At 52.4% G+C, this 27,594-nt stretch overlaps 1 protein-coding gene across 1 annotated transcript in view; it reads right to left on the reverse strand.

The window, feature by feature from the left end:
- LOC147108984 (jun dimerization protein 2-like) overlaps positions 1 to 8,068 on the reverse strand; it is a 71,543-nt gene extending 63,475 nt beyond the window's left edge. The window contains exon 1 of the mRNA XM_086002530.1: positions 7,908 to 8,068. Coding sequence (XP_085858656.1) covers positions 7,908 to 7,992 — 85 coding nt within the window. The 5' untranslated portion in view covers positions 7,993 to 8,068. The remainder of the gene's footprint in view (positions 1 to 7,907) is intronic.
- Positions 8,069 to 27,594: the final 19,526 nt, after the last annotated feature.

A 27,594-nucleotide genomic window follows, 5' to 3' on the forward strand; every position in this document is an offset into this window, starting at 1 on the left:
GCTCACTGCCCCGTGTCCTAACTCACACCCAGTCCCGTTCACCCATCACCCCCTGTGCTCACTGCCCCGTGTCCTAACTCACACCCAGTCCCGTTCACCCATCACCCCCTGTGCTCACTGCCCCGTGTCCTAACTCGCATCCAGTCCCGTTCACCCATCACCCCTGTGCTCACTGACCCGTGTCCTAACTCACACCCAGTCCCGTTCACCCATCACCCCTGTGCTCACTGCCCCGTGTCCTAACTCTCACCCAGTCCCGTTCACCCATCACCCCCTGTGCTCACTGACCCGTGTCCTAACTCACACCCAGTCCCGTTCACCCATCACCCCGTGCTCACTGCCCCGTGTCCTAACTCACACCCAGTCCCGTTCACCCATCACCCCCTGTGCTCACTGCCCCGTGTCCTAACTCACACCCAGTCCCATTCACCCATCACCCCTGTGCTCACTGACCCGTGTCCTAACTCACACCCAGTCCCGTTCACCCATCACCCCTGTGCTCACTGACCCGTGTCCTAACTCGCACCCAGTCCCGTTCACCCATCACCCCTGTGCTCACTGCCCCGTGTCCTAACTCGCACCCAGTCCCGTTCACCCATCACCCCTGTGCTCACTGACCCGTGTCCTAACTCGCACCGAGTCCTGTTCGCCCATCACCCCCTGTGCTCACTGCCCCGTGTCCTAACTCGCACCCAGTCCCGTTCACCCATCACCCCCTGTGCTCACTGCCCCGTGTCCTAACTCACACCCAGTCCCGTTCACCCATCACCCCCTGTGCTCACTGCCCCGTGTCCTAACTCACACCCAGTCCCGTTCACCCATCACCCCTGTGCTCACTGCCCCATGTCCTAACTCACACCCAGTCCCGTTCACCCATCACCCCCTGTGCTCACTGCCCCGTGTCCTAACTCACACCCAGTCCCGTTCACCCATCGCCCCCTGTGCTCACTGCCCCGTGTCCTAACTCGCCCCAAGTCCTGTTCGCCCATCACCCCTGTGCTCACTGCCCCGTGTCCTAACTCACACCCAGTCCTGTTCGCCCATCACCCCTGTGCTCACTGCCCCGTGTCCTAACTCGCCCCAAGTCCTGTTCGCCCATCACCCCTGTGCTCGCTGACCTACATTGGCTCCCGGTTAAGCAAAACCTCAATTTCAAAATTCTCATCCTCGATTTCAAACCCCTCTATGGCCTCGCCCCTCCCTATCTCTGTAATCTCCTTCAGCCGCGCCCCCCCCCACCACCCCCCCGCGAGATCTCTGCGCTCCTCCAATTCTGGCCTCTTGCGCATCCCTGATTTTAATCGTTCCATCATTGGTGGTCATGTCTTCAGCTGCCTGGGCCCCAAGCCCTGGAATTCCCTCCCTGAACCTCGCCACCTCTCTGCTTCTCTTTCCTCCTTTAGGACGCTCCTTAAAACCTACCTCTTTGGCCACGTTTTTTGGTCACCTGCCCTAATATCTTGTTATGTGGCTCGGTGTCAAATTTTGTCTGATAATTGTTCCTGTGAAACGCCTTTTACTATGTTAAAGGCGCTATCTAAATGCAAGTTGTTGTGGTTGTACTCGGCCACCCTCACTGGGATGCACCATTTACAGTGTCAGCTAGCATGAGGGCCAGGAAGGGAGGCGGACTGGTCAGCAGTTTTGTGAGAATGGGGTGAAGGGAGCATTAGGTGCATCTCATGGACAAGAGGAGCTCAGACTCAGGGGAGATGGGAGACTCATAGCATAACAGAAAGTTACAGCACGGAAGGCGGCTATTTCGGCCCATCGTGTCCGCGCCGGCCAACAAAGAGCTATCCAGCCTAATCCCACTTCCCAGCTCTTGGTCCGTAGCCCTGCAGGTTACAGCATCCCAAGTGCACATCCAAGTACTTTTTAAATGTGGTTCGGGTTCCTGCCTCTACCACCCTTTCAGGCAGTGAGTTCCAGACCCCCACAACCCTCTGGGTGAAGAAATTTCCCCTCAAATCCCCTCTAAACCTTCCACCAATTACTTTAAATCTGTGCCCCCTGGTTTTTGACCCCTCTGCTAAGGGAAATAGGTCCTTTCTATCCACTTTATCTGTGCCCCTCATAATTTTATACACCTCAATAAGGTCTCCCCTCAGCCTCCTCTGTTCCAAGGAAAACAGACCCAGCCTGTCCAGTCTTTCCTCATAGCTAAGATTCTCTACTCCCAGCAACATCCTTGTAAATCTCCTCTGTACCCTCTCTAGCGCAATCACATCTTTCCTGTAATGTGGTGACTAGAACTGCACGCAGTACTCTAGCTGAGACTGGGTTGCAGTCTGGGGGAGTCGGGATGCTGGGGCGGGGGGGAGTCGGGATGCTGGGGGGGCGGGAGTCGGGATGCTGGGGGGGCGGGAGTCTCGGGATGCTGGGGGGCGGGAGTCGGGATGCTGGGGGGGGCGGGAGTCGGGATGCTGGGGGGGGCGGGAGTCGGGATGCTGGGGGGGCGGGAGTCTCGGGATGCTGGGGGGGCAGGAGTCGGGATGCTGGGGCGGGGGGGAGTCGGGATGCTGGGGGGCGGGAGTCGGGATGCTGGGGGGGCGGGAGTCTCGGGATGCTGGTGGGGCGGGAGTCGGGATGCTGGGGGGGCGGGAGTCGGGATGCTGGGGGGGCGGGAGTCTCGGGATGCTGGGGGGCGGGAGTCGGGATGCTGGGGGGGCGGGAGTCGGGATGCTGGGGGTGCGGGAGTCGGGATGCTGGGGGGCGGGAGTCGGGATGCTGGGGGGGCGGGAGTCGGGATGCTGGGGGGGAGTCGGGATGTTGGGGGGAGTCGGGATGTTGGGGGGGGTCGGGATGTTGGGGGGAGTCGGGATGTTGGGGGGAGTCGGGATGTTGGGGGGGTCGGGATGTTGGGGGGAGTCGGGATGTTGGGGGGGGTCGGGATGCTGGGGGGGGTCGGGATGTTGGGGGGAGTCGGGATGTTGGGGGGGTCGAGATGTTGTGGGGGGGGTCGGGATGCTGGAGGGGGGGTCGGGATGTTGGGGAGGGGTCGGGATGCTGGGGGGGGTCGGGATGTTGGGGGGGGTCGGGATGCTGGGGGGGGTCGGGATGTTGGGGGGGTCGGGATGTTGGGGGGGGTCGGGATGTTGGGGGGGGTCGGGATGCTGGGGGGGGTCGGGATGTTGGGGGGGGTCGGGATGCTGGGGGGGTCGGGATGTTGGGGGGGTCGGGATGTTGGGGGGGGTCGGGATGCTGGGGGGGTCGGGATGTTGGGGGGGGTCGGGATGTTGGGGGGGGGACGGGATGCTGGAGGGGGGGTCGGGATGCTGGAGGGGGGGTCGGGATGTTTGGGGGGTCGGGATGCTGGGGGGGGTCGGGATGTTGGGGGGGGTCGGGATGTTGGGGGGGGTCGGGATGTTGGGGGGGTCGAGATGTTGGGGGGGGTCGGGATGTTGGGGGGGGTCGGGATGTTGGGGGGGGGTCGGGATGTTGGGGGGGTCGGGATGTTGGGGGGGGTCGGGATGTTGGGGGGGGTTGGGATGTTGGGGGGGTCGGGATGTTGGGGGGGTCGGGATGTTGGGGGGGGTCGGGATGTTGGGGGGGGTCGGGATGTTGTGGGGGGGGTCGGGATGCTGGAGGGGGGGTCGGGATGTTGGGGGGGGTCGGGATGTTGGGGGGGTCGGGATGTTGGGGGGGGTCGGGATGTTGGGGGGGAGTCGGGATGTTGGGGGGGGTTGGGATGTTGGGGGGGTCGAGATGTTGGGGGGGTCGGGATGTTGGGGGGGGTCGGGGTGCTGGGGGGGTCGAGATGTTGGGGGGGTCGGGATGTTGGGGGGGGTCGGGGTGCTGGGGGGGGTCGGGATGCTGGGGGGGGTCGGGATGTTGGGGGGGTCGGGATGTTGGGGGGGTCGGGATGCTGGGGGGGTCGGGATGTTGGGGGGGTCGAGATGTTGGGGGGGTCGGGATGTTGGGGGGGGTCGGGATGTTGGGGGGGAGTCGGGATGTTGGGGAGGTCGGGATGTTGGGGGGGGTCGGGATGTTGGGGGGGAGTCGGGATGTTGGGGGGGTCGAGATGTTGGGGGGGTCGGGATGTTGGGGGGGGTTGGGATGTTGGGGGGGAGTCGGGATGTTGGGGGGGTCGGGATGCTGGGGGGGTCGGGATGTTGGGGGGGGTCGGGATGTTGGGGGGGAGTCGGGATGTTGGGGGGGTCGGGATGTTGGGGGGGGTTGGGATGTTGGGGGGGGTCGGGATGTTGGGGGGGGTCGGGATGTTGGGGGGGTCGGGATGTTGGGGGGGGTCGGGATGTTGGGGGGGGTCGAGATGTTGGGGGGGTCGGGATGTTGGGGGGAGTCGGGATGTTGGGGGGGGTCGGGATGTTGGGGGGGGTTGGGATGTTGGGGGGGGTCGGGATGTTGGGGGGGTCGGGATGTTGGGGGGGTCGGGATGTTGGGGGGGTTGGGATGCTGGGGGGGTCGAGATGTTGGGGGGGTCGGGATGTTGGGGGGGTCGAGATGTTGGGGGGGTTGGGATGCTGGGGGGGTCGAGATGTTGGGGGGGAGTCGGGATGCTGGGGGGAGTCGGGATGTTGGGGGGGTCGGGATGTTGGGGGGGGTTGGGATGTTGGGGGGGGTCGGGATGTTGGGGGGGGTCGAGATGTTGGGGGGGGTCGAGATGTTGGGGGGGGTCGGGATGTTGGGGGGGGTTGGGATGTTGGGGGGGTCGGGATGTTGGGGGGGGTCGGGATGTTGGGGGGGGTTGGGATGTTGGGGGGGGTCGGGATGTTGGGGGGGGTCGAGATGTTGGGGGGAGTCGGGATGTTGGGGGGGGTTGGGATGTTGGGGGGGGTCGGAATGTTGGGGGAGTCGGGATGCTGGGGGGGTCGGGATGTTGGGGGGGGTTGGGATGTTGGGGGGGTCGGGATGTTGGGGGGGGTCGAGATGTTGGGGGGGGTCGGGATGTTGGGGGGGTCGGGATGTTGGGGGGGGTTGGGATGTTGGGGGGAGTCGAGATGTTGGGGGGGAGTCGGGATGTTGGGGGGGGAGTCGGGATGTTGGGGGGGTCGGGATGTTGGGGGGGTTGGGATGTTGGGGGGGAGTCGGGATGTTGGGGGGGAGTCGAGATGTTGGGGGGGTCGGGATGTTGGGGGGGTTGGGATGTTGGGGGGGTCGGGATGTTGGGGGGGTTGGGATGTTGGGGGGTGTTGGGATGTTGGGGGGGTCGGGATGTTGGGGGGGTCGGGATGTTGGGGGGGGTTGGGATGTTGGGGGGGGTCGGGATGTTGGGGGGGGTTGGGATGTTGGGGGGGTCGGGATGTTGGGGGGGAGTCGGGATGTTGGGGGGGAGTCGGGATGTTGGGGGGGTCGGGATGTTGGGGGGGGTTGGGATGTTGGGGGGGTCGGGATGTTGGGGGGGTCGGGATGTTGGAGGGGTCGGGATGTTGGGGGGGGGTCGGGATGTTGGGGGGGGGTCGGGATGTTGGGGGGGGTTGGGATGTTGGGGGGGTCGGGATGTTGGGGGGGAGTCGGGATGTTGGGGGGGGAGTCGGGATGTTGGGGGGGTCGGGATGTTGGGGGGGTTGGGATGTTGGGGGGGTCGGGATGTTGGGGGGGTCGGGATGTTGGGGGGGGTCGGGATGTTGGGGGGGGTTGGGATGTTGGGGGGGTCGGGATGTTGGGGGGGTTGGGATGTTGGGGGGGGTTGGGATGTTGGGGGGGTCGGGATGTTGGGGGGGTCGGGATGTTGGGGGGGGTTGGGATGTTGGGGGGGGTTGGGATGTTGGGGGGGGGTTGGGATGTTGGGGGGGTTGGGATGTTGGGGGGGGGTCGGGATGTTGGGGGGGGAGTCGGGATGTTGGGGGGGTCGGGATGTTGGGGGGGTTGGGATGTTGGGGGGGTCGGGATGTTGGGGGGGGGTTGGGATGTTGGGGGGAGTCGAGATGTTGGGGGGGAGTCGGGATGCTGGGGGGGGTCGAGATGTTGGGGGGGTCGGGATGTTGGGGGGGTTTGGGATGTCGGGGGGGAGTCGGGATGCTGGGGGGGGTCGCGATGTTGGGGGGGAGTCGGGATGTTGGGGGGGGTCGAGATGTTGGGGGGGGGTCGGGATGTTGGGGGGGGTCGAGATGTTGGGGGGGGGTCGGGATGTTGTGGGAGTCGGGATGTCGGGGGGGAGTCGGGATGCTGGGGGGTCGGGATGTTGGGGGGGAGTCGGGATGCTGGGGGGGAGTCGGGATGCTGGGGGGGGTTGGGATGTTGGGGGGGGTCGGGATGTTGGTGGGGTCGGGATGTTGGGGGGAGTCGAGATGTTGGGGGGGAGTCGGGATGCTGGGGGGGGTTGGGATGTTGGGGGGGGTCGGGATGTTGGGGGGGGTTGGGATGTTGGGGGGGAGTCGGGATGTTGGGGGGGTCGCGATGTTGGGGGGGAGTCGGGATGTTGGGGGGGGTCGGGATGTTGGGGGGGGTCGGGATGTTGGGGGGGGTTGGGATGTCGGGGGGGGAGTCGGGATGCTGGGGGGGTTGGGATGTTGGGGGGGAGTCGGGATGCTGGGGGGGGTCGCGATGTTGGGGGGGAGTCGGGATGTTGGGGGGGGGTCGGGATGTTGGGGGGGGTCGGGATGCTGGGGGGGGTCGAGATGTTGGGGGGGAGTCGGGATGCTGGGGGGGTCGCGATGTTGGGGGGGGTCGGGATGTTGGTGGGGGGTCGGGATGTTGGGGGGGGTCGGGATGCTGGGGGGGTTGGGATGTTGGTGGGAGTCGGGATGTTGGGGGGGGTCGAGATGTTGGGGGGGAGTCGGGATGCTGGGGGGGGTCGCGATGTTGGGGGGGAGTCGGGATGTTGGGGGGGGTCGGGATGTTGGGGGGGGTCGGGATGTTGGGGGGGGTCGCGATGTTGGGGGGGAGTCGGGATGTTGGGGGGGGTCGCGATGTTGGGGGGGAGTCGGGATGCTGGGGGGGGTCGCGATGTTGGGGGGGAGTCGGGATGTTGGGGGGGGTCGGGATGTTGGGGGGGGTCGGGATGTTGGGGGGGGTTGGGATGTTGGGGGGGAGTCGGGATGTTGGGGGGGGTCGGGATGTTGGGGGGGGTTGGGATGTTGGGGGGGGTCGCGATGTTGGGGGGGGTCGGGATGTTGGGGGGGGTTGGGATGTTGGGGGGGGGTTGGGATGTTGGGGGGGGTCGGGATGTTGGGGGGGGGTCGCGATGTTGGGGGGGGTCGCGATGTTGGGGGGGTTGGGATGTTGGGGGGGGGTTGGGATGTTGGGGGGGGTCGGGATGTTGGGGGGGGTTGGGATGTTGGGGGGGGTCGCGATGTTGGGGGGGTTGGGATGTTGGGGGGGGTCGCGATGTTGGGGGGGTCGGGGTGCTGGGGGGGGGTTGGGATGTTGGGGGGGGTCGGGATGTTGGGGGGGGTCGGGATGTTGGGGGGGGTTGGGATGTTGGGGGGGGTCGGGATGTTGGGGGGGGTCGGGATGTTGGGGGGGGTCGCGATGTTGGGGGGGGTCGGGGTGCTGGGGGGCGGTGGAGTTGCAGACTGGGGGTGCAATATAGACTGTGGATAATATTTTAGGGGTGGGTTACAGTCTGAGGCTGAGTTTTTCAAGGGGTGCCGGTTTTGTGGGCGAGTTTTTGTTAATTTAATTGTGAAATTGGCGGTGGTTTGGTGGGAAGTTAACGCGTGGCGGCTGGAAATTATGGCGAGGAAGCGGCGGCGGCCCCCCCGGGCTCCTGCTCCTGCTCCCACTGGCGGCGATTTGTCCGAACTCAACTTTCAGGAACTGAGCAAAGTTTCAAAAAAAGGAAACTTCGCAACTTTATCGCAAGCTTCTAAAAACTTTTTTGGGGGGCGATGGATCAAAGCAGAGAAAGCGAGGAGTTCACCGCGGGAGTTGCGGGGAGCGGGCGGGCGGTTCGGGGTTTGCCGAGATTTTGGAGCCGCGGCTGCAGCGAGCGCTGGAAATACCTGCGAGTGTCGGCGATGCCGCGGTCCTTGCTGTGGGCTCGCTGCACGGTCGGCGGAGGAGGTGCGGGACACCGAGCCGTTGCATCACCCTGTTTATGCGGATCCGAAAGGCTGGGAGGGTTTGGGAATGCGGAACCAGTCCGTCTCCCAACTCACGTCATTCCGTCTCCAAAACTCTGCCCTAGCGACCAAAACAACACAGCAACCTCAGCAATACTGGAGAGAGTAAACCGGGGCAAAAGAGAGAACAGGAGAGAGAGAGAGAGAAACAGAGAGAGAGAACAAGAGAGAGAGAGAGAACAGAGGAGAAAAACAGAGAGAGAGAGAGAGAACAGGAGAGAGACTCAGGACCAAAAAAGAGCAATATATTAAGAATACACTCAGCTCCATGGAGGAATCCATTGATTCCAATTGTTTCTGGGACAACTTGAAAACACTACACAAAAAACAACACGACGATTTGGCCATTCAAAATGGGGACACATGGGTAAACCACTTTGAAAAATTATACCAGAAAAACACACTAAGACCAGAGCAACACCAAATATGCAAAAAACTGGAAAAGCTAGAAATGGCCATAAAAGATAACCAAAACCCGCTGGACGCCATAATAACAGAAAAAGAACTTCTTGAAAAACTCAAGGACCTGCGGCCAGGAAAAGCCTGCGGGACAGACGGCATACTAAACGAGATGATTAAACACACAGACAACAAAATGAAACTGGCTATCCTAAAACTCTTCAACTTGGTTCTGAGTGTCGGTTATTTCCCTGATATCTGGAACAAAGGACTCATAACGCCCATATACAAAAGTGGGGACAAAATCGACCCAAACAACTATCGAGGCATCTGTGTAAACTGTAACCTGGGGAAGGTATTCTGTAGCATCATAAACAAAAGACTTATAAACTTCCTTGAAGAGCACAATGTCTTGAGTAAAAGCCAAATTGGATTCCTGCCAAACTATAGAACATCCGATCATATCTTCACCCTACAGACCCTAATTGACAAACACGTTCACCATAACAAAAGCAAAATCTACGCATGCTTTGTAGATTTCCAGAAGGCTTTCGACTCCATCTGGCATGACGGTTTATTCCTGAAACTTATCGAAAGTGGGGTAGGAGGGAAAACATATGATGTAATTAAATCAATGTATACAAACAACAAATGTGCAGTTAAAATTGGAGACAAACAAACAAAATACTTCCCACAGGGGCGGGGGGTGACGCAGGGCTCGCCAATCTCACCGACACTCTTTAATATTTACATAAATGGATTGGCAAAACTACTTGAACAATCTACAGCACCCGGCCTCACCCTATATGAATCCAAGGTTAAATTCCTCCTCTATGCAGACGACCTGGTTCTGCTGTCACCTACTAAAGAGGGGCTACAGCAAAACCTGGACCTGCTGGAGTCGTACTGCCAGACTTGGGCCCTGACAATAAATCCCCAAAAAACCAAAGTCCTTGTGTTCCAGCAAAGATCCAAACATCAGGGACCCAAAATAAATTTCACAGTAGGAACAACCAAAATTGAACAAACCACTAACTACACATACTTGGGCTTAAAAATCAGTTCTACGGGAAACTTCAAACTGGCTGTGAATGAACTGAAAGAGAAAGCAAGAAGGGCTTTCTATGCCATCAAAAAATCAATCCAAATAGAAATCCCAATTAGCATTTGGCTCAAAATTTTCAAATCAGTAATTGAACCAATTGCACTCTATGGCAGTGAGGTATGGGGACCGCTAACTCAACAAGAATTTGCAAAATGGGACAAACACCCAATTGAGATCCTACATGCAGAATTCTGTAAAAGTATCCTCCGGACTCAAAGGAAAACAGTAAACAATGCATGCAGGGCGGAACTAGGCCAATATCCATTAATAATCACTATCCAAAAAAGAGCCACCAAATTTTGGAATCACCTACAAATGAGCAATCCCCAATGCTATCACTACGACGCCCTGAAATGCCAAGAGCTGACCATAAAGAAGAATACCCTCAGTCAACTAGTCCTGGGACTCAGTGAAGTAACTACTAACAATACTAACAATAACCAGCCCCAGGACAGTGACAGGGCAACACAAAGAATTCGACCCAACACAATCGTCGCTAAGCAAAAGGAAAAATATCTGACATATTGGGCAGAAACAACAAAAACCCAAAGCAAACTCAATTGCTACTTGGCCCTAAACAGACAATACAACATAGCTGATTACCTGACCATGGTAAAGGATAACAAACTGAGAAGAACCTTGACAAGGTACAGACTTAGCGAACATAGCCTAGCGATCGAAAAAGGCAGACACAGGCAGACCAGGCTGCCAAGAGAGGACAGGATATGCTCTCACTGCAGTCAGGGAGTGGTGGAGACAGAGATGCACTTCCTCACAGCTTGTGGAAAATATCAGGGCATCAGGGAGAATTTCTACCAAAAATTCTCACAAATATGCCCTGATTTCAGAAATCTGAATGACAACCAAAAACTCCCATTCCTACTGGGAGAGGAGAGAAGCTGTATAACACTGGCGGCACACTATGTTACAGCTTGCCATGAACAGAGGGACAACCAGTAAACTAAGAAAAGAATATATATAAACAATGCGAATGTATATTTATACACTCAGGGATATACCTGTTTATACACTGTATGAATAGAACTGCGTTTATGTGCTAAACCATAAATGTATTTTGATGCTTTGGCAACATAAGATGTAACTTCTCATGCCAATAAAGCGATTTGAATTGTGAATTGAATTGAGAGAGAGAACAGGGGAGAAAAACAGAGAGAGAGAGAGAGAGAACAGGGGAGAAAAACAGAGAGAGTGAAACAGAGAGAAACAGAGAGAGAGAGAGAAACAGAGAGAGAGAGAGAGAGAAACAGAGAGAGAGAGAGAACAGGGGAGAAAAAAGAGAGAGAGAGAGAGAACAGGAGAGAAAAACAGAGAGAGAGAGAGAACAGGAGAGAAAAACAGAGAGAGAGAACAGGAGAGGAAAACAGAGAGAGGGAACAGGGACTGCGGGGAGGATGAGCAACCTGGCCGCAGCACCGTGGAGCGGGGGGCCATTCAAGTGGGGGGAGTTAAAAGAAATGTTGTAGTGGTAGGGGATAGTATCGTTAGGGAGATAGATAGAGTTCTTTGCAGCCGAGAGCGTGAGTCCCGAAGGCTGTGTTGCCTGCCCGGTGCCAGGGTTAAGGACATCTCCTCTGGACTGGAGAGAAACTTGGAGTGGGAGGGGGAGGATCCAGTTGTCGTGGTCCATGTTGGTACCAACGACATAGATAGGACAAGGAAGGAGGTTCTGCTGAGGGAGTTTGAGCAGCTAGGGGCCAAATTAAAAAGCATAACCACAAGGGTAATAATCACCTGAGCCACGAGCGAATTTGGCTAGGACAAAGAAAATCAGAGAGTTAAATGCGTGGCTCAAAGACTGGTGTGGGAGAAATGGGTTTTGCTTCCTGGGACACTGGCACCAGTACTGGGGCAGGAGGGAGCTGTTCCGTTGGGACGGGCTTCACTTGGCCAGTGCTGGGACTAGAGTCCTGGCAGATGGGTGGCATAGTGGCATAGTGGTTAGCACTGTTGCCTCACAGCGCCAGGGACCCGGGTTCAAATCCGGCCTCGGGTGACTGTGTGGAGTTTGCACATTCTCCCCGTGTTTGCGTGGGTTTCCTCCGGGTGCTCCGGTTTCCTCCCACAGTCCAAAGATGTGCGGGTTAGATTGATCGGCCATGATAAAAAAATTGGCCATTAGTGTTAGGGGAGATTAAAATATGTGGGGTTACGGGGTTACGGGGATAGGGCTTGGGTGGGATGGCTGTCGGTGTAGGGACCGGGTGCTAGGGTTTGGATGATCAGCCATGATCTCGTTGAATGGCGGAGCAGGCTCGAAGGGCCGAATGGCCTACTCCTGCTCCTAGTTTCTATGTTTCTATGGATCATATAACTAGGGCTGTAGAGAGGGCTTTAAACTAACTAGTGGGGGGGAGGTTCCTAGAGAGCAAATAATAAAAATGACAACAGAGAAGGTCATAGACTTAGGTAGCAGTGGGGAAATTAAAAACCAGAGCGTGTCAGGAAGGGGCAGAAGGTATGGAGTAAAAGGTAAAGTAATAAAAAGGGCAAAAGCAGGAACTAAGTGTCACAAAACATATTTGAAAGTTCTCTATCTGAATGCACGTAGCATTCGTAACAAAATAGACGAGTTAATGGCACATGTAACTACATATGGGTATGATCTTGTGGCCATTACAGAAACATGGCTGCAGGGTGACAATGCCTGGGAATTAAACATACCAGGTTATTTAACGATCAGGAAGGACAGGCAGGAAGGAAGGGGAGGTGGGGTGGCTATGTTAATAAAGGAAGAAATCACTGTAATACAGAGAAATTATATTGGGTCAAAAGATCAGGATAATGAAACAGTTTGGGTGGAGGTAAGGAATAATAAGGGGAAAAAAACACTAGTGGGCGTAGTCTATAGGCCTCCGAACAGTGGCAACTCTGTTGGACAGAGTATCAATCAGGAAATAGTTGAGGCTTGTAATAAGGGAACATCTATAATTATGGGGGATTTTAACTATCATATTAATTGAACAAATCAAATTGGGCAGGGCTGCCTTGAGGATGAGTTCATTGAGTGTATTAGGGATGGGTTTCTTGAGCAGTATGTAACTGAACCGACCAGGGGGCAAGCAACCTTAGATCTGGTCCTGTGTAACGAGACAGGATTAATTAAAAATGTCCTAATAAAGGATCCCCTTGGAATGAGTGACCATAACATGGTTGAATTCCATATTCAATTAGAGGGTGAGAAGGTTGGATCTCAAACAAGCGTGCTAAGCTTGAATAAAGGAGACTATGAAGGTATGAGAGCGGAATTGAGTAGAGTGGATTGGGAAAATAGATTAAAGGGTAAGACGATACATGATCAGTGGTGTACATTTAAGGAGTTATTTTACAACTTCCAAAAAATATATATTCCACTGAGAAGAAAAGGGTGTAAAAGAAAAGACAGCCATCCGTGGCTAAGTAAAGAAATTAAGGATAATATTTGACTAAAAACAAGGGCATATAAGGTAGCCAAATCTAGTGGGAGGATAGAGGATTGGGAAAACTTTAAAAGACAGCAAAAAATAACAAAAAGTTTGATTAAGAAAGGGAAGATAGATTATGAAAGTAAATTAGCAAAAAATATAAAAACAGATAGTAAGAGTTTTTATAGTTATATAAAAAGAAAAAGGGTGGCTAAAGTAAATGTTGGTCCGTTAGAGGATGAGACCGGGAAATTAATGGTGGGAAATATGGAGATGGCAAAAACACTGAATGAATATTTTATATCAGTCTTTACAGTAGAAGACACTAAGAATATCCCAACACTGGACAAACAGGGGGCTAAAGGGGGGGAGGAGCTAAACACGATCAAAATCACTAAGGAAGTGGTACTCGGTAAAATAATGGGACTCAAGGCAGATAAATCACCTGGACCTGATGGCTTACATCCTAGGATCTTGAGGGAAGTGGCGGTAGGGATTGTGGATGCATTGGTAATAATTTTCCAAAACTCCCTGGACTCGGCAAAGGTCCCGGCAGACTGGAAAACTGCTAATGTAACACCCTTATTTAAAAAGGGCAGTAGACAGAAGGCTGGAAACTATAGACCGGTTAGCCTAACATCTGTGGTAGGTAAAATTTTGGAGTCCATTATTAAGGAGACAGTAACAGGACATTTGGATAATCATAATTTAATAGGACAAAGTCAGCATGGTTTTATGAAGGGGAAGTCATGTTTGACAAATTTGCTGGAGTTCTTTGAGGAAGTAACATATAGGGTGGATAAAGGGGAACCAGTGAACGTAGTGTATTTAGACTTCCAAAAGGCATTTGACAAGGTGCCACACAAAAGATTATTGCTTAAGATAAAAAATCACGGAATTGGGGGTAATATTCTGGCATGGATAGAGGATTGGCTATCTAACAGAAGGCAGAGAGTTGGGATAAATGGTTCATTATCAGACTGGCAATCAGTAACTAGTGGTGTTCCGCAGGGGTCAGTGCTGGGTCCCCAACTCTTTACAATCTATATTAACGATTTGGAGGAGGGGACTGAGTGTAACATATCAAAGTTTGCAGATGATACTAAGATGGGAGGGAAAGTAGTGAGTGAGGAGGACATAAAAAACCTGCAAGGGGACGTCGACAGGCTAAGTAAGTGGGCAGAGATTTGGCAGATGGAATACAATACTGGAAAGTGTGAGGTTATGCACTTTGGCAGGAAAAATCGCAGAGCAAGTTATTATCTTAATGGCAAGAAACTGGAAAGTACTGAAGTACAAAGGGATCTGGGGGTCCTGGTGCACGAAACTCAAAAGGTTAGTATGCAGGTGCAGCAAGTGATTAAGAAGGCCAATGGAATGTTGGCTTTCATTGCTAGGGGGATAGAATATAAAAATAGGGAGGTATTGCTTCAGTTGTACAAGGTATTGGTGAGACCGCACCTGGAATACTGCGTACAGTTTTGGTGTCCATACTTAAGAAAAGACATACTTGCTCTCGAGTCAGTACAAAGAAGGTTCACTCGGTTAATCCCGGGGATGAGGGGATGGACATATGAGGAGAGGTTGAGTAGATTGGGACTCTACTCATTGGAGTTCAGAAGAATGAGAGGCGATCCTTTTGAAACATATAAGATTGTGAAGGGGTTGGATCGGGTGGATGCGGGGAGGATGTTCCCGATGATGGGTGAAACTAGAACTAGGGGGCATAGTCTTAGAATAAGGGGCTGCTCTTTCAAAACTGAGATGAGGAGGAACTACTTCACTCAGAGGGTGGTAGGTCCATGGAATATGCTGCCCCAAAAAGCTGTAGGAGCTACATCATTACATAAATTTAAAACAGAAATAGACAGTTTCCTAGAAGTAAAGGGAATAAAGGGTTATGGGGAGCGGGCAGGAATTTGGACATGAGTCTAGGTTCGGATCGGTCATGGCCCTGTGGGTAGCGGAGCGGGCCCAGGGGCCGTGTAGCCTGATCCTGCTCCTATTTCGTGTGTCTAATTCTGTTAGATTCAGGAGATGGTTCTGTGACAGTGGATTGGCGGTTAGGATCAGATCAGCCATGATCTTATTGAATGGCGGAGCAGGCTCGAGGGGCCGATTGGCCTACTCCTGCTCCTATTTCTTATGTTCTTATGTTCTTATGAGAAACAGAGAGAAAAACAGAGAGAGAGAAACAGAGAGAGAGAAACAGAGAGAGAGAGAGAGAACAGGAGAGAAAAACAGAGAGAGAGAGAGAGAGAGCAGGAGAGAAAAACAGAGAGAGAGAGAGAGGAGAGAAAAACAGAGAGAGAGAAAGAAAGGGGGAGAAACAGACAAGAGAGAAAAACAGAAAGAGAGGGGGAGAGAAATAAAAAGAGAGAACAGACTGAGAAAAAACATCCCAAGTGGGAATAGAGAGAAACAAACAGAGAGAGTGGAGCAGAGAAAGAAACCGGGTGTGGAACAAAGGAAGAGAAAAACATCGGGGTGGGGGGGATTTTAACCTGGAGGAGCGCGTGGGTTTGGGGGCAGGTGGGGGGGTTCAATCCGGTAAATATACCAGCGCGTCACGAAGCCGGCTCCAACTCGCTGACTTCCACATCCAAGTCGTGCATTAGGCTGCTTGCGCACAACCCCTCGGGATAGGCAGGCTGCCTATTCACATATGATAAGGTGGTTAAAAAAGCATACGGGTTCCATGGGTTTATAAATAGAGGAATAGAATATAAAAGCAAAGAGATCCTGCTGGAACTTTATAAATCACTGGTTCGGCCTCAGCTGGAGTATTGTGGACAACTCTGGGCCCCACACTTCAGGAAAGATGTAAAGGCCTTAGAACGGGTGCAGAGGAGGTTTACCAGGATGTTACCAGGGATGAGGGACTTCAGTTATCGGAGAGGTTGGAAAAGTTCGGACTGTTCTCCTTGGAGCAGAGAAGGTGAAGAGGTGACCGAATCGAGGTTTTCCAGATGATCCGAGGTTCTGATCGAGTAGATCGAGAAACGATTCCCTCAGGCGAGTGGGTCAATAACCAGAGGTCACAGATTTAAAATCATTGGTAAAAGATCTCGAGGGGCGATGAGGAGAAATGTTTTCACTGAGAGTTGTGGGGATCGGGAACGCTCGACCTGAACAGGTGGTGGAAGCTGATCCCAGCAGTAATTTTAAACGGGAGTTGGATGGTCCTGGAGGATGAGGCACTGACAGGGTTCCCCACAGAAAGCGGGGCTGTGGGACAGTTTCAGAATAAAGGGTCGCCCATTTAAAACGGAGATGAGGAGGAATTTCTTCTCTCAGAGGGTCGTGAAGCTGTGGAGGCGAAGCCATTGAATGGCCCAGTAATTCCGGGCACAACGTGTGAGTACGGACGGGGTACTCACGCGTGTGCCTGGAGGAATTGCTGGTTTTCAGCATGCACAGCGCATGCGCTGAAAACCGGCATTTCCTGTCCTCTGACCCAAGGGGTTAAGAGGCAGAACGCGTGCGACTGCACAGGCAGCGCGTGCGCAGTGAAATTCCTTTTTTTTTCCAGAGTTGCCCGAGTGTAAAGGCCTCCGGTTTTTACGGGTGGAAAAACCAGACGTAAGTACTTAGTTTTACAGGTAAGTGGGCTTTTAGTACAATGTAGAATTTTTTTTCCACAGGTTTGTTATTTTTAAAGAATTTACAGTAAGGTAAGTTTAGTTTTAGACCCTATTTTTAAAAAATTTATTTTTTTCAAAAAATTGATTAATTGTTTAAAACATTTTTAAAAACTTATTTATAGTTAATATAATCAGTGGGATTTTTTTTAAATTTTATTTAAAGTTAAAGTAGTGTTTTGGCAGCCCATACTTTTCATGAGTTTGACAGTTCTTACTGTCAAACTCATGAATGAGTTTCCCCTCCCCTGATTGGCTGCACAGTGCTCACCTGATCCCAGCTGGCACATCGCACTAACTACGCCGCTGGATCAGGTAAGCACATCGCGCCGACATCTGAACCGGGCCTGTGACAGGAAATGCGAGCAGGCCCGGGCTTCAGATGTCGGCGCGCAGGGTGAGTGCACATCGGGGGCTTGCACGCGCGGCAAGCCCCCAATCCTAATTTCAGGGCCAATATATTCAAGGCGGAGATCGACAGATATTTGAGCTACAGGGGAGTCGAGGGTTATGGGGAGAGAGCGGGAAAGTGGAGTTCAGGCCAAGATCAGATCAGCCATGATCTTATTGAATGGCGGAGCGGGCTCGAGGGGCCGAATGGTGTACTCCTGCTCCTATTTCTTATGTTTATGGGATGTGGGCGTCGCTGACAAGGCGAGCATTTATTGCCCATTCCTAATTGCCCTCGAGAAGGTGGTGGTGGGCCACCTTCTTGAACCGCTGCAGTCCGTGTGGTGAAGGTACTCCCACAGTGCTGTTAGGGAGGGAGTTCCAGGATTTTGACCCAGCGATGATGAAAGATTGGTGATATATTTCCAAGTCAGGATGATGTGTGACTTGGAGAGGAACTTGGAGGTGATGGTGTTCCCATGCGCCTGCTGTCCTTGTCCTTCTAGGTGGAAGAGGTTGCGGGTTTGGGAGGTGCTGCCGAAGAAGCCTTGGCGAGTTGCTGCAGTGCACCTTGTAGATGGTACACACTGCAGCCACGGTACGCCGGTGGTGGAGGGAGTGAATGTTTAAGGTGGTGGATGGGGTGTCAATCAAGCGGGCTGCTTTGTCCTGGATGGTGTCAAGTTTCTTGAGTGTTGCAGGAGCTTCACTCACCCAGGCAAGTGGAGAGTATTCCATCACACTCCTGACTTGTGCCTTGTAGATGGTGGAAAGGCTTTGGGGAGTCAGCAGGTGAGACACTAGCCGCTGAATACCCAGCCTCTGACCTGCTCTTGTTGCCACAGTATTTACGTGGCTGGTCCAGTTAAGCTTCTGGTCAATGGTGACCCCCAGGATGTTGATGGTAGAGGATTCAGCGATGGTAATGCTGTTGAATGTCAAGGGGAGGTGGTTAGATGCTCGCTTGTTGGAGATAGTCATTGCCTGGCACTTCTGTGTGGTCTAACCAAGGTTCGATACAGGTTTAGCATAACTTCCCTACTTTCCAATTCTATCCCTCCAGAAATAAACCCTAGTGCTTGGTTTGCTTTTTTTATGGCCTTGCTAACCTGTGTCGCTACTTTTAGTGATTTGTGTATTTGTACTCCGAGATCCCTTTGTTCCTCTACCCCACCTAGACTCGCACCCTCCAAGTAATAAGTGACCTCCCTATTCTTCCTACCAAAATGTAATACCTCATATTTATCTATGTTGAACTTCATTTGCCAATTATATGCCCATTCTGCAAGTTTATTAATGTCCTCCTGTAACTTGTTGCAGTCCTCCTCAGTATTGACTATCCCCCCAAATTTGGTGTCATCCGCAAATTTAGAAATTGTGTTTTTGATTCCAAAGTCTAAATCGTTAATGTTAATTGTGAACAGCAGTGGTCCCAGCACTGATCCTTGTGGAACACCAATACCCACCTTCTGCCACTGTGAATAGCTACCCTTTACTCCCACTCTCTGCTTTCTGTCCTGAAGCCAGCCAACAATCCATTCTGCTACTTGTCCCCTGACTCCGCATTCTCTGATCTTGTTCATCAGTCTATTATGGGGTACCTTATCAAAAACTTTTTGAAAATCCAGATAAATTAGGCCTCATTGTCCCCTGTGTACAGGTCTAATCTCCCTGTGTACAGGTCTAATCTCCCCGTGTACAGGTCTAATCTCCCCTGTGCACAGGTCTAATCTCCCCGTGTACAGGTCTAATCTCCCCGTGTACAGGTCTAATCTCCCCGTGTACAGGTCTAATCTCCCCGTGCACAGGTCTAATCTCCACGTGCACAGGTCTAATCTCCCCTGTGCACAGGTCTAATCTCCCCGTGTACAGGTCTAATCTCCCCATGTACAGGTCTAATCTCCCCGTGTACAGGTCTAATCTCCCCGTGTACAGGTCTAATCTCCCCGTGTACAGGTCTAATCTCCCCTGTGCACAGGTCTAATCTCCCCGTGTACAGGTCTAATCTCCCCGTGTACAGGTCTAATCTCCCCGTGTACAGGTCTAATCTCCCCTGTGTGCAGGTCTAATCTCCCCGTGTACAGGTCTAATCTCCCCGTGTACAGGTCTAATCTCCCCGTGTACAGGTCTAATCTCCTCGTGTACAGGTCTAATCTCCCCGTGTACAGGTCTAATCTCCCCTGTGCACAGGTCTAATCTCCCCGTGTACAGGTCTAATCTCCCCGTGTACAGGTCTAATCTCCCCGTGTACAGGTCTAATCTCCCCGTGTACAGGTCTGATCTCCCCGTGTACAGGTCTGATCTCCCCGTGTACAGGTCTGATCTCCCCGTGTACAGGTCTGATCTCCCCGTGTACAGGCCTGATCTCCCCGTGTACAGGTCTAATCTCCCCGTGTACAGGTCTAATCTCCCCGTGTACAGGTCTAATCTCCCCTGTGTACAGGTCTAATCTCCTCGTGTACAGGTCTAATCTCCCCATGTACAGGTCTAATCTCCCCGTGTACAGGTCTAATCTTCCCGTGTACAGGTCTAATCTCCCCGTGTACAGGTCTGATCTCCCCGTGTACAGGTCTAATCTCCCCGTGTACAGGTCTGATCTCCCCGTGTACAGGTCTAATCTCCCCGTGTACAGGTCTAATCTCCCCGTGTACAGGTCTAATCTTCCCGTGTACAGGTCTAATCTCCCCGTGTACAGGTCTAATCTCCCCGTGTACAGGCCTAATCTCCTCGTGTACAGGTCTAATCTCCCCGTGTACAGGTCTAATCTCCCCTGTGCACAGGTCTAATCTCCCCGTGTACAGGTCTGATCTCCCCGTGTACAGGTCTGATCTCCCCGTGTACAGGTCTAATCTCCCCGTGTACAGGTCTGATCTCCCCGTGTACAGGTCTGATCTCCCCGTGTACAGGTCTGATCTCCCCGTGTACAGGTCTGATCTCCCCGTGTACAGGTCTGATCTCCCCGTGTACAGGTCTGATCTCCCCGTGTACAGGTCTGATCTCCCCGTGTACAGGTCTAATCTCCCCGTGTACAGGTCTAACCTTCCCGTGTACAGGTCTAATCTTCCCGTGTACAGGTCTAATCTCCCCGTGTACAGGTCTGATCTCCCCGTGTACAGGTCTGATCTCCCCGTGTACAGGTCTAATCTCCCCGTGTACAGGTCTAATCTCCCCGTGTACAGGTCTAATCTTCCCGTGTACAGGTCTAATCTTCCCGTGTACAGGTCTAATCTCCCCATGTACAGGTCTGATCTCCCCGTGTACAGGTCTGATCTCCCCGTGTACAGGTCTGATCTCCCCGTGTACAGGTCTGATCTCCCCGTGTACAGGTCTGATCTCCCCGTGTACAGGTCTAATCTCCCCGTGTACAGGTCTAATCTCCCCGTGTACAGGTCTAATCTCCCCTGTGTACAGGTCTAATCTCCCCGTGTACAGGTCTAATCTCCCCGTGTACAGGTCTAATCTCCCCGTGTACAGGTCTAATCTCCCCTGTGTACAGGTCTAATCTCCCCGTGTACAGGTCTAATCTCCCCGTGTACAGGTCTAATCTCCCCGTGTACAGGTCTAATCTCCCCGTGTACAGGTCTGATCTCCCCGTGTACAGGTCTGATCTCCCCGTGTACAGGTCTGATCTCCCCGTGTACAGGTCTAATCTCCCCGTGTACAGGTCTGATCTCCCCGTGTACAGGTCTAATCTTCCCGTGTACAGGTCTAATCTCCCCGTGTACAGGTCTAATCTTCCCGTGTACAGGTCTAATCTTCCCGTGTACAGGTCTGATCTCCCCGTGTACAGATCTAATCTTCCCGTGTACAGGTCTAATCTCCCCGTGTACAGGTCTAATCTTCCCGTGTACAGGTCTAACCTTCCCGTGTACAGGTCTAATCTCCCCGTGTACAGGTCTAATCTCCCCATGTATGTCTATCCTCCCTTTTGTCGAGCTCACTTCTCTGTCTTGGCTCGCGAATTTAATGAAGGAGGCGGGAATCGGGGCAGGACAGCTGGTTTCCGGTTTCCGGTCCCGCTCCCAGCTGCAGAAGTGATTTTACCTTGATTGGCCTGGTTAAGTCCCGCCCTGCGGGCTTACCGGCCAATTAACAGGAAGCGGGTCTGATGATGTCATTTGATGACACGTCATCAGCCGGTTTCCTTTGAGGGATCACGTCCACATGGAGTTTGACAGTTGTTCTGTCAGTGTTTGACAACATTCAGGTGATGCAAACACTGATAAGCACTGCATAAAGGTGAACACTTGCACCCAGGCTCTCCAATGATATGGAGGGAGTCACAGCACGTAGGGAGGTTCTCTTCCCTTCCAAGGGTGGAAGAGACCTCCCCAGGACATCAACTTACTTTGCACCTCCACCCAACCCTCTCTATCTACTTTATCACTTCCCCATCTCACTAGCCACCCCTCACACTCACCCTCATCCTACTGCAAGCATACCAACTAACAACACACAAGGGTAGGCACTTGATAGGTTTAGCCAATGTCCATGTGAAGTTTCTGGCAATGTGTTGTCATACAGAGAAATCTCTTTTTCAAAAAGTGCCCCTTATTGGACAGATCTGAGCGCACCTTGAGAAGTGTCTTACTGAGTTCCAGTGATTGTTCAGTCATAACTCCCCCCCCACCCCCCTCCCCCCCCCCCACCCACCCCGCTGGCTGTAGTGATGAGTGTGCATGGAATGGCTTGGACATTAAAGGGATCCTTCACGGTGCTGGCGTGGGTTTACAGCGTCAAGTGAAGAAAATCTGGCCATGGTGATGCCATCATGGCCTCCCGGGCAGCAATGTTGTCAGGGGCTGATGCCCTGTGTCCAGTGCAGCATCAGGTGATGGCGGAGCAGGTTGGTGATGTTGTTGGTGGTGTTGGTGTGCCTGGTGATGTTGGTGTTGGGGCTGATGGTGGAAGGATTCGGAGGACCACGGTCTGATTGTTTCATTGGCTCCGATGTTGCTGCAATAGAGGCAGCTGCAGGTGAGATGACAGAAGCGATCTGTCACTGGTGAGAGAGGTTCTCCCAATGAGGTGGCACTGGACATACATATGGAACTAAAAACTTTTAAGCTAAAGAAATCTGTATATGTATTACAAATGCAGTAACCAATATTTTCTGTGCTCTGAAACTCACCATCTGCAACATGGCATCCTTGACACCACTTCTGCAGCGGTCAGCTTTTCACAAACATCAGTGCAGACTCAAAACACTGGTGTGTTCCCTGAACAGCGGGTAACCAGTGGGGGAGAAGGTAAAATTACAAGTAAGCCTCAAAATACTCTTAAATTGGCTCTTAACAAGCTATTTAAGTAGTTGAATTGTCTCCCCCGCCGCTTGGTGTCGGGTCAGTTCTGCGCTGACAGACCCGACACCTGGGACACTCGCATGGAGGCGGGTTGACTGCAGGTTTCCTACCCGCTTTCAATCTTTGCGATTTTGACAGTGGACCCGCCTCCAAACCCGCCCCCTCAGCGCGATTTAATTCGCGGCCTTTGTTTCTCTCATTCTCTGTGTTTGTTTCTCTCCCGTTCGTAGAATCATAGAAGGATACAGCACAGAAGGAGGCCACTCAGCCCATCGTGCCTGTGCCGGCTCTTTGAAAGAGCTATCCAATTCTTCCCACTCCCCGACTCTTTTTTCCACCTTAAAGTATTTATCTAATTCCTTTTTGAAAGTTACTATTGAATCTGCTTCCACCGCCCTTTCAGGCAGCGCATTCCAGATCATAGAAACATAGAAGATAGGAGCAGGAGTAGGCCATTCGGCCCCTCGAGCCTGCTCCGCCATTCAATGAGATCATGGCTGATCATTCAAATTCAGTACCCTGTCCCTGCCTTCTCCCCATACCCCTGCCTTCTCCCCATATCCCTTGATCCCCTTAGCCTTAAGAAATATATCCAACTCCTTCTTGAATATATTTAATGAATTGGCCTCAACTGTCTTCTGTGGTAGAGAATTCCACAGGTTCACCACTCTCTGGGTGAAGAAATTCCTCCTCATCTCAGTCCTAAATGGGTTACCCCTTATCTTTAGACTGTGACCCCTGGTTCTGGACTCCCCCCGCCATTGGGAACAGCCTTCCTGCATCTAGTCTCTCTAGTCCTGTTAGAATTTTATAAGTTTCGATGAGATCCCCTCTCATTCTTCTAAACTCGAGCGAATATAAGCCTAATCGACCCAATCTCTCTTCATACGTCATTCCTGCCATCCCAGGTATCAGTCTGGTGAATTTTCGCTGCACTCCCTCCATAGCAAGAACATCCTTCCTCAGATAAGGCGACCAAAACTGCACACAATACTCAAGGTGTGGTCTCACCAAGGCCCTGTACAACTGCAGCAAGACATCCTTGCTCCTGTACTCGAACCCTCTCGCTATGAAAGCCAGCATACCATTTGCCTTCTTAACCGCCTGCTGCACCTGCATGTTTACCTTCAGCGACTGGTGCACAAGGACACCCAGGTTTCGTTGCACTTCCTCTTTTCCCAATCTATTGCCGATCAGATAATAATCTGCCTTCCTATTTTTGCCACCAAAGTGGATAACCTGGCATTTATCCACATTATACTGCATCTGCCATGCAGCTGCCCAATCGCCCAACCTGTCCAAATCATACTGGAGTTTCTCTGCATCCTCCTCACATCACACACGCCCACCCAGCTTTGTGTCGTCTGCAAACTTGGAGATATTACATCTAGTTCCCTCGTCTAGATCATTAATATATATTGTGAATAGCTGGGGTCCTAGGACCGATCCCTGCGGTACCCCACTAGTCACTGCCTTCCACTCGGAAAAGACCCGTTTATTCCAACTCTTTGCTTCCTGTCTGCCAAGCAGTTTTCTATCCAAGTCTGTACCTTACCCCCAATCCCATGTGCTTTTTTTTGCACGCTAGTCTCTTATGCAGGACCTTATCGAAAGCCTTCTGAAAGTCCAAATACACCACATCCAGAGAGTGGTGAACCTGTGGAATTCTCTACCACAGAGGGCGGTGGAGGCCAGTTCATTAAATATAGTAAAGAAAGAGTTGGATATATTTCTTGAGGCTAAAGGGATCAAGGGATATGGGGAGAAGGCAGGGACAGGGTACTGAATTTGGATGATCAGCCATGATCTCATTGAATGGCGGAGCAGGCTCGAGGGGCCGAATGGCCGACTCCTGCTCCTATCTTCTATGTTTCTATATTCTCCCTTAACTATTCTACCAGTTACATCCTCAAAAAATTCCAGTAGATTAGTCAAGCACGATTTACCTTTTGTAAATCCATGTTGACTTTGTCCGATCCTGTCGCTGTTTTCCAAGTGCTCTGCTATTACATCTTTTATAATGGACTCTAGCATTTTCCCCACCACCGATGTCAGGCTTACCAGTCTTTCATTCCCTGTTTTTTCTCTACCACCTTTTTTAAATAGTGGGGTTACAATAGCTACCCTCAAATCTATGGGAACTGTTCCAGAGTCATAACAACTTGCTACATAATAAAACTGTTTCCTCATCTCCCCTCTGGTTCTTTTGCCAATCACCTTCAATCTGTGTCCTCTGGTTACTGACCCTCCCGCCACTGGAAACAGTTTCTCCTTATTTACTCTCTTACAACCATTCATGATTGTGAACACCTCTATCAAATCTCCTCTTCACCTTCTCTGCTCCAAGGAGAACAACCTCAGCTTCTCCAGTCTCTCCACATAACTGAAGTCCCTCATCCCTGGTACTATTCTAGAAAATCTCTTCTGTGCCAGCTCATTAATATGCATTAAAAAGAGCAGCGGTCCTAATACCGACCCCTGGGGAACACCACTGTACACTTCCCTCCAGTCTGAGAAACAACCGTTCACCACTACTCTCTGCTTTCTGTCCCTCAGCCAATGTTGTGTCCACGCTCCCAGTGTCCCTCTAATCCATGGGCTTTAATTTTACTAACAAGTCTATTATGTGGTACTTTGTCAAACACCTTTTGAAAGTCCATATACACAACATCAACCGCACTACCCTCATCAACCCTCTCCGTTACTTCATCAAAGAACACGATCAAGTTAGTCAAACAGGATTTGGCTTTAACAAATACGTGCTGGCTTTCATTTATTAGTCCAGGCTTTTCCAAATGCCAATTGATTTTGTCCTGGATTATTGTCTCTAAAAGTTTCCTCACCACTGACATTAGGCTGACTGGCCTGTAGTTTCCACATTTATTCCTCTCCCCTTTTTTGAACAGGGATGTAACATTTCCAATCCTCCAGTCCTCTGGCACCACTCCCATATCAATGGAGGATTGGAAGATTGTGGTCAGAGCCTCTGCAATTTCCATCCTTACTTCCCTCAGCAACCTAGGATACATCCCATCCAGTCTGGGTGACTTTTTTACTTTGAGGACGGCCAAACTTTTAAGTACCTCCTCTTTATCTAGTTTTATCCTCTCCAATATCGCTGTTACCTCTTCCTTTACTGCTACACTGGCAGCATCCTCCTCTCCAGTGAAGACAGATGCAAAGGACTCATTCAGTACCTCAGCCATGCCCTCTGCCTCCACAAGAAGGTCTCCTTTTTGGTCCCTAATCGGCCCCACCCTTCCTTTGTCTACCCTTTTACTATTGATGTATTTATAAAAGACTTTTGGATTCCCTTTTATGTTACCCGCTGATCTATTCTCGTACACTCCCTTTGCCCCCTCTTAGTTCCTTTTTCAGTTCTCCCCTGCAATTTTTGTATTCCGCTTGGTTCTCTTCTGAATTATGAGTCTGACATTTATCATAATCTTTTTTCTGTTTCATTTTAATCTCTATATCTTTAGTCATCCAGGGAGCTCAAGCTTTGGATGATTTTGGGGGAGAAGGATTTGATTTGGTCATTTTAACACTGAAATCACTGGACGACCACCTTTAGAACATCTTGCAAAGTTTCAGCAGATAAGAAAAGTCAGGGATGAAAAAGGACCATTTTTTCTAATTCGTTTATGGGATCTGGGCGCCGCTGGCTGGGAGAAGAAATTCCTCCTCATCTCCGTTTTAAATGGGCGATCCCTTATCCTGAAACTGTGCCCCATAGTTCTAGATTCCCCCACGATGAGAAACATCCTCCCTGCATCTACTCTGTCAAGCCCTCTAAGAATCTTATATGTTTCAATAAGATCACCTTGTGGTAAAACCACCAATGAGCTGTACAAATGAATAACTGTCTTTAAAGCAATGTTACAGCACCTATGTCCGTTTGCTGAGTGTAAACATGCTTTCTGTAAAAACCCTGAAACAACGCGATGACGTCATCACATTGGTCACGTGGTGCCCCGAGTGACGGGAAACGTGATGACGTCATGACGTCAGAGGTGGGAGGTTCTGGGTTCAGACCTCGTGGAACTAGTTACTGTGTAGACCTGTTTGCTGTTGCTCCTGCATGTTTTTGTTTTGTTCACCAGTTTAATTAAATTCGGTTAATTTACTGAACTGCCTCGACCTCAGTGATTTAGATAGGAATCCGTTGATTCCTACATTGGTGACCCCGAAGCTTCGCGGACGATTTTCGCGGAGACAAGCTCGAGAACAAGATGGATGTAAATGCAGCGAGTTTGAAGCTCCCTCAATTTTGGGAACAACAGGCAGCATCCTGGTTCGTTCAAGCGGAAGCTCAGTTCCAACTGCGAAACATAGTGCTGGATCAGACCCGTTACCCGTATGTGGTCTCCGCACTGGACAGCTCGATGGCTTCCCGCATTATCAGCCTGCTGGAGACCCCGCCCGTGGAGAACAAGTACAAAACGCTCAAGGTGCGCCTCCTGCAGGTATTCGGTCTCACAAAGGCGGAGCGCGCACGACGCTTGCTCGCACTCCCCGGGTTAGGCGATGCTAAGCCTTCCGAGTTGATGAGCCACATGCTCACCCTCCTCGGGTCTGAGCTGCAGTGTCTTATATTTCGTGAACTGTTCCTCAGCCAGCTCCCTGAGCAGGTACAAGCAGCCCTGGCCAGGTCAACGGCTACGGACGGTGTGGCGCTCGCGGCCGAAGCCGACACCATTTACGCGGTGATGCAACAGTATTGCACCACCTCAACGCGCCCCGCCTCCAAGAACCTCGCCTCGGCACCTCCACAGACCGGCTTTTGCTACTACCACGCCCGTTTCGGTCAGAAAGCCAGATGCTGCCGACCCCCGTGTAAATTCGTGCCACCGGCACCGAGAAAGCAGCAACACCGATTGCGCGACCGGAAGGGAAGCCCCGAGGTCGGTTTTGCCTCCACAATGACAGTTGGTGATTCCGGGAAATTGTTGTACATCACTGACTCCATTTCGGGCCGGCGTTTCTTATGCGACACGGGCGCTCAGTGCAGCATCCTCCCCGCTTCGGTTCTCGACGTCCGATCTGGGCGGCGCGGTCCTCCACTACAGGCCGCCAATGGCAGCACCATCCGTACGTACGGGAAGTGGCGTATCCAATTGTGTCTCGGCGGCCAACTCTTCCACTGGGAGTTTATCACCGCCACGATACCACTGGCAATCCTCGGTGCCAATTTTTTCTGCACGCATGACCTACTAGTCGACGTACGTAATCGCCACCTGATCCATGCCGCCTCACGAGCCCCCATCCCCGGTTTTCAGGGCCTCGGCGCGACCCACGCGGTTGCCC

The sequence above is a fragment of the Somniosus microcephalus genome, chromosome 12 (assembly GCF_052327205.1).
Source record: "Somniosus microcephalus isolate GS21.2 chromosome 12, FLI_Smic_1.0, whole genome shotgun sequence".
Taxonomy (NCBI): domain Eukaryota; kingdom Metazoa; phylum Chordata; class Chondrichthyes; order Squaliformes; family Somniosidae; genus Somniosus; species Somniosus microcephalus.